At 39.7% G+C, this 15,342-nt stretch overlaps 1 protein-coding gene across 4 annotated transcripts in view; it reads right to left on the bottom strand.

Moving 5' to 3' along the window:
• Nucleotides 1-10,751: 10,751 nt before the first annotated feature.
• The window catches only part of MCU (mitochondrial calcium uniporter), a 195,096-nt gene continuing 190,505 nt past the window's right edge, over nt 10,752-15,342 (bottom strand). For 2 of the 4 annotated variants that reach the window (XM_059882562.1, XM_059882563.1), the window contains exons 12-13: nt 14,022-14,138; nt 10,752-12,735 (exon numbers count right to left, since the gene is read on the bottom strand). In XM_059882562.1, the coding sequence (XP_059738545.1) occupies nt 12,658-12,735; nt 14,022-14,138 (195 nt within the window). In that variant the 3' untranslated portion in view covers nt 10,752-12,657. The remainder of the gene's footprint in view (nt 12,736-14,021; nt 14,139-15,342) is intronic. The other 2 variants (XM_024986716.2, NM_001206102.1) reach the window with 2 other exon arrangements.

Below are 15,342 nucleotides of genomic sequence, written 5' to 3'. Positions count from 1 at the left end.
AGTCTAATTCTGGAAAATGATCTTTAGAAAATGTCTTTGTCAGATGGTCAAGGAGTTGATAATAGCACACAAAAAAGCAGTAGGGATCAGTATGGAATGAGGACAATATTCTCTTAAAGCAGGCTTCCAAGTCTGGTTTATTATGGTCTTTGGTATCAAAACTCACTAGAGAAACAAAGTGTAAGCTGTGTTTGAGGAGCAGTATCTCATGTTTTCACAGAGCCTTTCCTCTCTGAATTTAAATTGGCTTACTGTTATTTATTTTACTAATTCTCCCTAAGATAGGGGTTGTTGTTCAGTTGCTCAGTCCTGTCTGACTCTTTGTGACCCCATGGACTGCAGCATGCCAGGCTTCCTGTCCTTCACTAATTCCCGGAGCTTGCTCAAACTCATGTCCATTGAGTTGATGATGCCATCCAACCATCTTGTCCTCTGTCACCTCCTTCTCCTCCTATCCTCAGTCTTTCCCAGCATCAGGGTCTTTTCCAATGAGTCAGCTCTTTGCATCAGATGGCCAAAGTGTTGGAGCTTCAGCTTCAACATCAATCCTTTCAATCAATATTCAGAGTTGATTTCCTTTAGGATTGCTTGGTTTGATCTCCTTGCTATTCAAGGGGCTCGCAAGAGTCTTCTCCAGCACCACAGTTTGAAAGCATCATTTCTTTGGTGCTCAGCCTTCCTTATGATCCAACTCTCATATCCATACATGCATACTGGAAAAGCTATTGCTTTGATATATGGACCTTTATTGGCAAAGTGATATCTCTGCTTTTTATTACGCTGTCTAGGTTTGTCATAGCTTTTCTTCCAAGGAGCAAGCGTCTTTTAATTTCATGGTTGCAGTCACCGTCTGCAGTGATTTTGGAGCCCAAGAAAATAAAGTCTGTCACAGCTTCCATCTTTTTCCCTATTTTCCATCAAGTGATGGGACTAGATGCCATGATCTTAGTTTTCTGAATGTTGAGTTTTAAGCCAACTTTTTCACTCTTCTCTTTCACTTTCATCAAGAGGCTCTTTAGTTCTTCTTTGCTTTCTGCCATTAGGGTGTTGTTATCTGCATATCTGAAGTTATTGATATTTCTCCCACCAATCTTGATTCCAGTTTGTCCCTCTTCCAGCCCAGCGTTTCTCATGATGTACTCTGTATATAAGTTAAATAAGCAGGGTGACAAATACAGCCTTAACATACTCCTTTCCCAATTTGGAACCAGTCTGTTTTTCCATGTCCGATTCTAACTGTTGCTTCTTGATCTGCACACAGGTTTCTCAGGAGGCAGATAAGGTGGTCTGGTATTCCAACTCTTGAAGAATTTTCCACAGTTTGTTGTGATCCACACAGTCAAAGGCTTTAGTGTAGTAAATGAAGCAGAAGTTTTTCTGGAATTCCCTTGCTTTTTCTATGATCCAGCAGATAATTGGCAGCTTAATCTCTGATTCCTCTCCCTTTTCTAAATCCAGCTTGTATATGTGGAAGCTCTCAGTTCACATACTGTTAAAGCCTAGCTTGAAGGATTTTGAGCATAATCATGCTAGCATGTAAAATTAGCATAATTGTGCAGTAGTTTGAACATTCTTTGGCCATTTCCCTTCTTGGGATTGGAATGAAAACTGACCTTTTCCAGTCCTGTGGCCACTGCTGAGTTTTCCAAATTTCTGGCATATTAAGTGTAGCACTTTAACAGCATTCTTTTAGGATTCGAAATAGCTCAGTTGGAAATTCATCTCCTCCACTAGCTTTATTGGTAGTAATGCTTCCTAAGGCCCACTTCACTTCATACTCTAGGATGTCTGGCCTAGGTGAGTGACCACATCATCATTGTTACCCAGGTCATTAATATCTTTTTGTGCAGTTCTTCTGTGTATTCTTGCCACCTCTTCTTAATATCTTCTGTTTCTGTTAGGTCCATACTGTTTCTGTCCTTTATTGAGCCCATCTTTGCATGAAATGTTCCCTTGGTATCTCTAATTTTCTTGAAGAGATCTCATCTTCCCATTCTATTATTTTCCTCTATTTCTTTGCACAGATCACTGAGGAAGGCTCTTATCTCTCCTTGCTTTTCTTTGCACCCTGCATCCAGATGGGTATATCTTTCCTTTTCTCCTTTGCCTTTTGCTTTGCTTCTTTTCTCAGCTATCTGAAAGGCCTGCTCAGACAACCATTTTGCCTTTCTTTTTCTTGGGGATGGTTTTGGTCAGTGCCTCCTGTATGTTACGAACCTCCATCCATAGTTCTTCAGACTCTCTGTCTTGTCTACCAGATCTAATCCATTGAACCTATTTTTCACTTCCACTGTATAATCATAAGGGATTTGATTTAGATCATACCTGAATGGCCTAGTGGTTTTCCCTACTTCCTTCTATTTAAGTCTGAATTTGGCAATACAGAGCTCATGATTTGAGCCACAGTCAGGTCTTATTTTTGCTGACTGTATAGAGCTTCTCCATCTTTGGCTGCAAAGAATATAATCAGTCTGATTTTTGTATTGACCATCTGGTCATGTCCATGTGTAGAGTTGTTTTTTGTGTTGTTGGCAGAGGGTGTTTGCTATAACCAGTGCAATCTCTTGGCAAAACTCTGTTAGCCTTTGACCTCCTTCATTTTGTACTTCAAGGCCAAACCTCCCTGTTACTCCAGGTATTTCTTGACTTCCTACTTTTGCATTCCAGTCCCCTATGATGAAAAGGACATCTTTTTTTTTTTTTTTTTTAGTTCTACAAGATCTTGTAGGTCTTCACAGAACCATTGAACTTCATCTTCTTCAGCATTAGTGATTGGGGCATAGACTTGAATTACTGTGATGTTGAATGGTGCTTTGGAAACAGAGATCATTCTGTTGTTTTTGAGACAGCATCAAAGTACTGCATTTTGGACTCTGTTGACAATGAAAACTACTCCATCTCTTCCAAGGGATTTTTGTCCAGTAGTAGATATAATGGTCGGAGAAGGCACCCTACTCCAGTGCTCTTGCCTGGAAAATCCCATGGACGGAGGAGCCTGGTGGGCTCCAGTCCATGGGGTCGCTAAGAGTCCGGCACAACTAGAGCAACTTAGCAGCAGCAGCAGCAGCAGATATAATGGTCATCTGAATAATTTCGCCCATTCCCGTCAATTTTAGTTCACTAGGAGAAGGCGATGGCACCCCACTCCAGGACTCTTGCCTGGAAAATCCCATGGATGGAGGAGCCTGGTGGGCTGCAGTCCATGGGGTCGCTAAGAGTCGGACACAACTGAGCAACTTCACTTTCACTTTTCACTTTCATGCATTGGAGAAGGAAATGGCAACCCACTCCAGTGTTCTTGCCTGGAGAATCCCAGGGATGGGGAAGCCTGGTGGGCTGCCATCTATGGGGTCGCACAGAGTCGGACCCAACTGAAGCGACTTAGCAGCAGATGTTTCAAATTAGGAACTACTCATCCAATTGCTGACACTTAAAAGTAAGTGACAAAGTTTACTAGAGTTTCATTTTTAGACAAAAGAGGGAAAATGTAGGGTCCTGTATATTACATGTCACTAGATATAACCTTAGTGATTACAGGTTTGGAGTTTGCCAACCCCCTGACATCCTACAGTGTGTAGAATGAGAACTTGTAATCACTGAAGATAATGTGAAGGGGAAGGATACAAAGAAGCATAGAGAAAAGGTTTTTGTTTGTTGTTTGTTTTTTTAAATACTACATTAAACAAGGAGCCAAGTGAAACCAAATTTTCACTCTCCTAATCTTACTTTGACCTGATGCTTTGGGCTTCTAAAATTTTTATTTTTCCTCATCAATGTTCCTTTTCTAATACCTGAATTTCTAATGCCTGGCAAAGGAATATTATTATCTTTAGGTAGTAGTCCCTAAACTTATCTCCATAATCTTTCAGCACATTATTTTACTAAGTAGCATTCAAATTACTGTGGTCTCTTTCCTCTGGGGTTTCAGTTCAATTAAACATTAGTGCCTAATAGGGGTCAGCTAACATGCTGGTCACAGGTATTTGACAGTCATTAAGGTAAAAGTGGTCCCCACAAGCAGAGTTTACAGTCTGGCAAGGGGTTTCTATTGATTTAACTTGTAGTTAGCTACTTCATCCCTAATGCTAGCAGGACACAGGCAATTTGATCATTAGCTTATTAACTTGCCATCTCATGGCAGCAATGGATGACTCTGAGGCTGAGGAATTGTTTTATTGCAGAGTAGCGCTGCTAAGAGGCAATAGTTTTACCAGAAAAACAAAATCCTGCAATTTCCTGCCCCTGAGAACCCATCTGACTACTTCATATGGGCTGCACAGAAACAGAGGATGTGTGCATGAGATAAGCGCAGATTTGCTGCCAGGATTGATTGCCATAGTCAAGGACTTTTACCAGATATCCCTTTGGTTCTGTAAACAAGCCTTCCCTGGATGGTAGGGGTTTTTTTTTTTTTTTCCTTATTCCTATTTTGTCCTTTTTGGTTGACTTGCCCTATCAGTTTAATTTTTTATGATGAAAAATTTCAAATATATACAAAGTAGAAAAAAACAATGACTGCCCTGCTACAATAATAGTTAACATTTCATCAGTCTTATTGCACTTATACAGCAATATGCATTTCTAACAAATGGTCTTTCTCTTTTACATAACCATAACCATATTATTATTACAACTATGGGAACTAGCAGTAATTCATCTAATGCTCATTCCATAGTTCAATTTCCCCAGTTGTTTCAAAAACACAGATTTCTTTGTATTACTGATTTGAGTCAGGATTCAAACAAGAGCCATACATTGCTTGTGGTTCAGTTCAGTTCAGTCGCTAGTCGTGTCCAACTCTTTGCGACCCCATGGACTGCAGCACTCCAGGCCTCCCTGTCCATCAGCAACTCCCGGAGTTTACTCAAACTCATGTCCATCGAGTTGGTGATGCCATCCAACTATCTTATCCTATGTCATCTCCTTCTCCTCCCACCTTCAATCTTTCCCAGCATCAGGGTCTTTTCCAGTGAGTCAGTTCTTTGCATCAGGTGGCCAAAGTATTGGAGTTTCAGCTTCCATCTCTTTCAGAATTTTCCACAGTTTATTGTGATCCACACAGTCAAAGGCTTTGGCATAGTCAATAAAGCAGAAATAGATATTTTTTTGGAACTCTCTTGCTTTTTCAATGATCTAGCAGATGTTGCCAATTTGGTCTCTGGTTCCTCTGCCTTTTCTAAAACCAGCTTGAACATCTGGAAGTTCATGTTCATGTATTGTTGAAGCCTGGCTTGGAGAATTTTGAGCAGTACTTTACTAGCGTGTGAGATGAGTGCAAATGTGCGGTAGTTTGAGCATTCTTTGGCATTGCCTTTCTTTGGGATTGGAATGAAAACTGACCTTTTCCAGTCTTGGGCCACTGCTGAGTTTTCCAAATTTGCTGGCATATTGAGGGCAGCACTTTCACAGCATCATCTTTTAGGATTTGAATGGAATTCCATCACCTCCACTAGCTTTGTTCGTAGTGATGCTTCCTAAGGCTCACTTGACTTCACATTCCAGGATGTCTGACTCTAGGTGCATGATCACACCATGGTGATTATCTGGGTTGTGAAGATCTTTTTTGTACAGTTCTGTGTATTCTTGCCACCTCTTCTTAATATCTTCTGTTTCTGTTAGGTCCATACTATTTCTGTCTTTTATTGAGCCCATCTTTGCATGAAATGTTCCCTTGGTATCTTTAATTTTCTTGAAGATATCTCTAGTCTTTCCCATTCTATTGTTTTCCTCTATTTCTTTGCACTGATCACTGAGGAAGGCTTTTTCTCTCTTTGCTATTCTTTGGAACTCTGTATTCAAATGGGTATATCTTTCCTTTTCTCCTTTGCTTTTCACAGCTATTTGTAAGGCCTCCTCAGACAGCCATTTTGCTCTTTTGCATTTCTTTTTCTTAGGGATCATCTTGATCCCTGTCTCCTGTACAATGTCATGAACCTCCGTCCATAATTCATTAGGCACTCTATCAGATCTAGCCCTTTAGATCTATTTCTCACTTCCAATGTATAATCGTAAGGGATCTGATTTAGGTCATACCTGAATGGTCTAGTGGTTTTCCCTACTTTCTTCAATTTAAGTCTGAATTTGGCAATAAGGAGTTCATGATTTGAGCCACAGTCAGCTCCCAGTCTTGCTTTTGCTGACTGTATAGAGCTTCTCCATCTTTGGCTGCAAAGAATATAATCAATCTGATTTCGGTGTTGACCATCTGGTGATGTCCATGTGTAGAGTCTTCTCTTGTGTTGCTTGTGGTTGGGACTCTTAAATTCTTTTAATTCATAAGGGTCCCTCCAACCCCCCATGTTATATGTTGAAGAAACCCAGTCCTTTGTCCTATAGAATGTCTCACATCCTGGGTTTGGCTGACCACTTCGTGTGGTGTGTTTTAGCTTCCCTTCTCCAACATTTAGTGTTAAGTCTTTGTATTTTCTTATTTTTCTGACAACGAATGTGCTATTAGGAGTTAAAAATACTCTGTTGACACTGAACCAATTTAATGCTCAGGCAGAAGTGCTGAAAATAGGTCACTTAGGAGGTGGATTAACACATCTGCTCTTCAGGAGAAATCTGAACTAGAATAACAATTTGAGAGCTACCAGCCTATAAAGGTAACTGCAACTGGGATTGGGGAGAATGGATGAGACCATCCATGGAAAATGGGGTCCAACATGGGGCCTTGGAGAAACCTAATATAAAAATGTGGGCAGAGAATGTTGCAAAATGACTGAAAAGCAGTCAAGAGATGTGGGGTATAGTCCACGGGGTTGCAAACAATCAGATATGACTGAGTGACTGGGCATGTAGTCACTGCAGCCGCTGAAGGTGGCTTCAAGGTGGGTGAATTGTTCAGTGGATGATGCATTTATAAAACATACATAAATGAAAATTTATAAAGTGGGTCATTTTATATTCAGTAGCACATGTTAAAGTTAACCTATGTATTTATCCTAAGGAAATAACCACATAGTGCATTTTGGAAAATAAGGAGTTTGGACTTATTTGGGAAAGCAATGAATTAAAGGTTATTGGTAGTGGAAAAAATGAATTACAATCCTTAATAATTTTGGTGAACTTGATTTCTGAAATCAAAGAAGTTTCACTTTTCTGTGAAATCCAGATAGATTTTAAATATTCAACTTATTTGTATTTGTTTTTTTTTTTTATGTGCTTACCACTACGCTTTCCCAAGCAGGATACCATAGTAAGTACATGTGACATGATCATTGCCCTTTCCACTTACCACTGTCACCGCACTCACCAATCCTCACTTGTTCTGGTTGTCTGATCACAGGATCCACTGAAGAGTTGTGACACAGTTGCCCTCCTGACGTCTCAGTCTCCTTCCCTTTAGAGCAATGGTTTGATGAGGTCAATGGTTTGCATGAGAGTCACTATGAGCACTTTTTAAACACAGATTGCTGGTCTAACTCCTTGTCTGATTCAGCAGGAAGCAGAGAACTTGCATTTCTGGAGAGGTAAGTTGCTGTTCCAGGCACCATATTCTGAGAATCATTTTATTACTTTTTTCAGCTCTAAGTTTATGATCCCTTTGCAAAACTGCATTACCTACACCCATGAATGAATTTAATATTCTCCGTTATTCTACAAAGCATAACAGGATATTGTGGAATATGTAATTATTTGTCTTTTAAAAATGTATTTTTATTGGAGTATAGTTGACTTACAGTGGTGCCAGTTTCAGGTGTACAGCAAAGTGAATTAGTCACACACATATATATATTCTTTTCCAGATTCTCTCATGTAAGTTATTACAGAATATTGTGCTATACAGTTGCTGCTGCTAAGTCGCTTCAGTCGTGTCCGACTCTGTGCGACCCCAGAGACGGCAGCCCACCAGGCTCCCCCATCCCTGGGATTCTCCAGGCAAGAACACTGGAGTGGGTTGCCATTTCCTTCTCCAATGCATTAAAGTGAAAAGTGAAAGCGAAGTCGCTCAGTCGTGTCTGACTCTTAGTGACCCCATGGACTGCAGCCCACCAGGCTCCTCCATCCATGGGATTTTCCAGGCAAGAGTACTGGAGTGGGGTGCCATTGCCTTCTCCGGTGCTATACAATAGGTCCTTACTATTAATAGTTACCTGTTTTATATATTATAGTGTATATATGTTAATCTGCTGGGCTGGAAGAAGCATAAACTGGAATCAAGATTGCTGGGAGAAATATCAATAACCTCAGATATGCAGATGACACCACCCTTATGGCAGAAAGTGAAGAGGAACTAACAAGCCTCTTGATGAAAGTGAATGAGGAAAGTGAAAAAGTTGGCTTAAAGCTCAACAATCAGAAAACTTAAGATCATGGTATCTGGTCCCATCACTTCATGGCAAATAGATGGGTAAACAGTAGAAACAGTGTCAGACTTTATTTTTTGGGGGCTCCAAAATCACTGCGGATGGTGACTGCAGCCATGAAATTAAAAGACGTTTACTCCTTGGAAGGAAAGTTATGACCAACCTAGATAGCATATTGAAAAGCAGAGACATTACTTTTCCAACAAAGGTTGGTCTAGTCAAGGGTATGGTTTTTCCAGTGGTCATGTATGGATGTGAGAGTTGGACTGTGAAGAAAGCTGAGTGCTGAAGAGTTGATGCTTGTGAACTGTGGTGCTGGAGAAGACTCTTGAGAGTCCCTTGGACTGCAAGGAGATCCAACCAGTCCATTCTGAAGGAGATCAGTCCTGGGTGTTCTTTGGAAGGAATGATGCTAAAGCTGAAACTCCAGTACTTTGGCCACCTCATGCGAAGAGCTGACTCGTTGGAAAAGACTCTGATGCTGGGAAGGATTGGGGGCAGGAGGAGAAGGGGATGACAGAGGATGAGATGGCTGGATGGCATCACCGACTCGATGGACGTGAGTTTGAGTGAACTCCAGGAGTTGGTGATGGACAGGGAGGCCTGGAGTGCTGGGATTCATGGGGTCGTAAAGAGCTGGACACGACTGAGCGACTGAACTGAACTGAACTGAATGTTAATCCTAAGTTCTGAATTTATCACCTCCCCCAACATATCCCCTTTGGCAACCATAAGTTTGATTTCAAGATCTGTGAGTCTATTTCTGTTTTATAAATAAGTTCATTTTTATCATTTAAAAAATCAGATCTGACATATAAGTAATATCATACGATTTTTCTTACTTCATTTAATATGATAATCTCTAGGTCCATCCATATTGCTGCAAATAGCATTATTTCATTCTTTTTATGGCTGAGTAATAGTCCACTGTATATATGAACCATTATCTTATCTATTCCTCTACTGATGGACATTTACATTGCTTCCGTGTCTTGGCTATTTTAAGCAGTGCTGCAATGAACACTGGGGTTCATGTATCTTTTCGAATTAGTTTTCTCCAGATAAACGCCCAAGAATAGGTTTGCTTGATCATATGATAGTTCATATTTAGCTTTTAAAGGAACCTCCATACTGTCCTCCATAATGGTTTTATCAATTTACATTTCTACCAACAGTGTAGGAGGATTTCCTTTTCTCCACACCCTCTCCAACACTTACTGTTTATAGGTTTTTTGATGGCCATTCTGACTGGTGGGAGGTGATTCCTCATTGTAGTTTTGATTTGCATTTCTCTAATCATTAGTGATGTTGAACATCTTTTAATCTTTTTGGTCATTGCCTATCTTCTTTGAAGAATGGTTATTTAAATCTTTTGCCTGTTTTTTGATACGGTTGGTTGTTTTTTTGATATTGAGCTGCATGATCCATTTATATATTTTGGAGATTAATCCCTTGTCAATTGCTTAGTTTGCAAATGGCTTTTTGTTTTGTTAATGGTTTCCTTTGTTGTACAAAAGTTTAGTAAGATCCCATTTGTTTTTACTACTCTAGGAGGTGGATCAAAAGATACATTGCTGCAATTTATGTCAGAGAGTAGGCTGTTTTCCTCTAAGAGTTTTATGCTAGCTGTCCTTACATTTAGGTCTGTAATCCATTTCAAGTTTATTTTTGTGTGTGGTGTTAGCGAGTGTTCTAATTTCATTCTTTTACATGTAGCTGTCCAGTTTTTCCAGCACCACTTACTGAAGAGACTATATTTTCTCCATTGTATATTCTTGCCTACTTTGTCTTAGATTAGTTGACCATAGGGGCTTGAATGTAGTTGTTATTTGTTAAATCCAAACAACAGCTTAACATTTTCAATATTATCTTCTTAAGCCTTATGTATCTTAGGAATGTCTGTGGCGGTGGCTGTGAGCTGACTGGAGGCAGGACCGTGGCTGTGGAGGCTCTTAGTGTATCTCACACTGCACTTAATGCAGAGATTTAACACATGCTTTTCGATAGGCCTTCAATGGACTAGGCAGCATGTGGTATCTTCCCATTGGGTAAACATTATAAATTTGATACACACTCTTAAAATAATGAGAATTTGATCTTAGTTCCTTCTTGAACAAGTTTCTGGAGTCCAGGAGACCACACTGGTGTTCGGATACAATGGAGATAGCTCCTGTTAACCAGGAGATAAGGATATTAGTCTCAGGGTGCTCTCTGGGTTGTTGATAACTGAACTTCTGGTGGCTCTGAAAAACTAGGAAAATATCAACCATCTTAAGTTTAGGAAGACTTCGTGAAATGCCTTTTAAAAATACAGGCTCTGGGTACAAAACAGTTTCCAAATTGTATTTTTATAAGGATCCTTCCTACTCTGAATCAGAAGAAAACAAGCTTGTTTTTACTTTTGATTTTGGTTGCTTTGCTTTAAAGAATGAGATGCTATAGTTCAAAAATTGAATAAGTATTTATTGTTCCAGAGGTACATTGCGTTTTATACATATTTCATAAATGATACAGGATTTTACACATGTTCAATATTTTGCTATTTGTTTAAAGGACTTTTCTTCACGTTCTCCCCTCCCTAGCCTCCCACACAACCTGAAAGGATTTGCTCATTGCACTGTGCTGTTTCTTCTTAAAACCCCTGCAGTACAAACAGGATAAATGGTTTAAAAATAATTCACAGAGCTTAACAGAAATAAATGAGGGAAGGGGGTTGAACAACTTGGGGGCGGATGAGGAAGGAAGTGGGAGGAGGACGGGAAGTGGAGACATGCATCCTTTCATTCCGTCATGCCAGTGCAAGGGAGGGGTGGTGGCAGGAGCAGCAGCAGCAATCCTGGCCGGCCTTCAACCTCTGCAAGGCACCTGGAGTCTGGGTTTGTCACTTAAAGTGTTTCTCTTCATACACAATGATCCCAAAGAAGGAAGAAAAAGAGAAAGAAAACCCTTGCCACAAGGAGGAGGGATGGATCATGTGAAAGAACAAAGTGAATCAGCTAGCTGTGTGACAAGCCCCATCATCCTTTCATCCTGCCCCCACAAGTCGTTATTAATAAAAACAGATCAGACACAGATTCCTTTGACTCTCCAAGTGCAGATGTCATCTGGAAATACGATAGAAAATATTTTGATAGAGTATAAGATTATTTCCTCTTTCTCTCAATTTAAGATAAGAAAAAATAGGGTGAAGAGGGTAGGTTGAAAGAAACCATAGAAATGTATTCCTATATAAAGATAAATTGCACCCTTTGAGATCCACTCACTTGATTTACAACTGCTTAAGTGGTGGAGGTGGGAGGGTTCACAAGCAGCATGGAAGTGTGTATCCTTCGAGACTAACAAAGCCTCCATACAAGGCAAGGCCATCTGGGTGGCCTGGGATGCTGTCATACAAGCAGATTAACAGCAATGAAACTATTCGGGTTCTGAAATGGCTACAGAGCCATGATTTTTAGCCAATTTGTAAACCTTACATCTTCCTGATTCAGTAATACAGCTAAACATTCCCCCTCTGGCTTGAGCTGTGGAGGGAGAGAGGAATATCAATGGGATAGTTAAATAAAGGAGGGAAATTTGTCTTCCTCTTAAAGATTACTTAGTAAAAAACAAAACAAAAGAAACCTCATGCAGTGTTGCCAATGATTTCTAGATAGTGATTCAGAGCACTGAAATATATAGACATTTAAGAAGGTATGAAGGCATAATCCAAAGAGTCAATTATCAAACAGTCATAAGTTGGTTCCAATTATCATATGGATAAAACTACCATACCAACAGGTGTGGGTGGTCAGAAATGTGCACAAATGGGAGAGAGTCCTGGTAACTTTGCAGAGACTGGGTCCAGTCTAAAATAAAAGCTAATGACATGGGCTCAGACTCTGTTTGCCACCCACGTATCTTGAGGTTTTGCTTTTCTGGTGGATTTATTTACTCCTATGTCAAAATTAAGAAAAGTTAAATTAAAAAAAGAAAATTAGAGCTGAGTGGGGTGCTGGTGTGTTACTGTTTTGCTGACCCTGCAAAGAAGATGCAAGAGACAAACACCCCCAGCATCAATTTTTCTTTGTGAATCTAATCTCCCAACTATATAGAGTATCATTTTCATCCAGAAACTGAGATGCTTGATTAAGACAGTATGTCACGAAGCCCTTTGAGCTATATTCCACAAAGCGTGATCTTCAGATTTTAACACTTTCTTCCCTAAGATCTTTTTGTTTTTGTTTTTAATTAAAGGTAAAAACCCTCTACCCCAACATGGCTCCCAGCTTCCACCTGCAATGCTTTAATTAAAAAGGCCATAGTTATAAACAGGTGTTCTTTCTGCCGGGACTCAGAGACTCTTTGCAGATCAATCTTTTTCACCAATTTGTCGGAGGGGCAGATGTACTTGTAATGGGTCTCTCAGTCTCTTCAGGTCCATTTCTGCCTAAAATAGAAACAAAAGGTGAGAAAAACTGGCTAGTCAAGCTTTCAATGATATTACTGCCTCCTGAGAAAAGGAACTTGTCTTTCCTCCATCATTATGAGTCAGAGAAACCATCTGAATCACTCTGAAAGTACGAGTGCCCTAGTGGCGAAGGCGCAGGACAGTAAAGGTGTATGGAAACAGAAGCTGGTCCCGGTAGTTTCAGCTGTCAGCAGAGCCTCCAGAAAGGCCGCGCAGTCAGCAGGGCAGGACTCGGGGCTCAAGAATGCGAGGGCATCGGAGGTACCTTGATGGCGTTTCTTCAGAGAAGCCCTTTGGAGCCAGAATTTAAATTATACTGCTCAAGACTTTAGTTATTTGTCTAGTTGCTGTTTAAGCTTTTCATTTATCAGTAATTTTAAAAATAGGGGTGTGAAGTCAACTGCAGCACTTTCAAAACTCACACATGCTTGGGCCTCACCCCAGTGTGGGGATGGGGCTGAAGTACCTATTTTTTTAATAGCTCCAGAAGGTAAGAATTCACTTAGGCCGAGGCAGGAAGACAAATTAAACCTATTCAGAGCACAACCCCATCACCACAAAGGGACAGAGAAGGTGGAGAAGGTCCAGAGAAGATAATTAAACTTTGAAGAGAAGGGAATGGTTTCCTGAGGTTTTAAAAAACCTCTAAAGTAATGAAAGACTGCAAAGAAAAGGAATGAGTATTTCTTAACCAAAATCAAAGATATCAGAGTGAGGGGAAGGCATAATCAGAAATGTGAAAGAGGTAACTGTTATAAGAAATAAAATATCAATCTTTTAAAAAAGCGTCTAGTAGTTCAATAAGCTCTGACTGGCACCTGGCAAAGATTTCTAGTAGTCTCTCTTTGACCTGGGTTTTATTTTTGCCCCATTGCTACCACACATTTTAGGTGAGAGATCTTGGGGTCAATTGTAGAAAGATTAAAAAAAAAGAGAAAGATAAAAGCAGACAGAAAGGTAAAGATACAAAAACTAAAAAACTAAAAATAGGTCTAAAAATTTCAATATGCTAGTGTTAACAGGATAGATGGGACACATTATCTTTTCTTGTGTTACATAACACCTGCTTGTGTTATATAAAACTTCCTGGAGAGGTGTATATGTTAAAACAGTCATTTCTACTGGTTGAGGAATAATTTGCATAGGAAGAAGAGGACTGGATCATTCTTTCAGAGTTTACCCATTTAAGTAGTGTGATTATAGATGATGATGCCGCCACTGTACAAGATGGGGCTGGGGTTTACTTTCATTTTTGGAAAACTTACCTGAGCAATTGCATCCTTGAGTTGATTGTATTTCTCTAGGTCAAAACGTGACTTTTTGGCTCCTTTATGGAAAAATAATAAGTATTGTCTGTCTCTGGCTTCTGGATAAACATATTCCTACAAAAATAAAAGAAAAATTAAATTATTAGTCCTTAGCACACTATCGTCACAAAATAAGCCCTTACTATTGATTAGATTCAGTACACATGATTGCAAATAAAGATATACTACTGACATGTGCTATGTTAAATATTTCTTAAAATTTTTTTATTGTGAAAACACAGAAGAGAACACAAAACAAAAATGTACTTCCTAAAGAATCATCACATAATAAATTTTAATCATCACCAGGTAAAGAAAATAGAATACTACCAATAACTCAGAAGCCTCCTTCCTGCCCCTGTCCAATTACTCACCCTTTCTTCCTCTGCAAAATAATCACTATCATGACTTTTATGGTATCTGTTTTCTTGCTCTCTTTGTAGCTTTCTTACTTAAAATGCATCTTCCTGAGCTCTACGGATCAGTTTCACCTGGTTTTTAAAATTTTATATTAATAAAAATGAAGTCAGAGAGTACGCAATGTGTATGACTACTTTCACTCAGTATCATGTCTGTGATACTCATCTTTTGCGTGCACCAGTTTCAGGCGTATTGCACGGTGATTCAGATACAGGTAATTACAAAATACTGAGCATCATTCCATGTGCTATACATTGGGTCCCTGTTGCTTATCTGTTTTATATATAGTAGAGTGTGTATGTTAATCCCAAACTCCTAAATTATATTATTTACATGACTACCTCATATTTTATTTTATAAAATTTTATTTATCTATTTATGTTTGGCTGTGCTGGGTCTTGTTGCTGCATAGGCTTTTTTCTAATTGCAGAGAGCAGGGGCTACTCTCCAGTTGCCGTGTGCAGACTTCTCACTGCGGAGGCTTCTCCTGCTGTGAATCACGGACTCGAGGGCACTTGGGGGCTCAGTAGTTGTGGCTCGGGGTCTCTAGAGCACAGGCTCAATAGTTGTGGTGCACAGGCTTACTTGCTTCACAGCATGTGGGATCTTCCCAAACCAGGGATTGAACTTGTGTCTCCTGTACCGGCAGGCAGATTCATAAGTCACCAGGGAAGCCCTACCTAACATTTTAAAAACAACTTTACTTGAGATACCATACAATTTACCTATTTAAGGTATAACGGTGCTTTTTAGCACAGCCACAGAATTGTACAATCATTACTACAGTAAATTTTAGAATATTTTTATCATCCCCCAAAGAAACCCCATACCCTTTAATATCACTTCTGATCTCCCTCCA

The sequence above is a fragment of the Bos taurus genome, chromosome 28 (assembly GCF_002263795.3).
Source record: "Bos taurus isolate L1 Dominette 01449 registration number 42190680 breed Hereford chromosome 28, ARS-UCD2.0, whole genome shotgun sequence".
In the NCBI taxonomy this organism is placed as follows: Eukaryota; Metazoa; Chordata; class Mammalia; order Artiodactyla; family Bovidae; genus Bos; species Bos taurus.
Note: the sequence above shows the minus strand (reverse complement) of the source record. Positions and strands in the feature narration are given on the sequence as shown.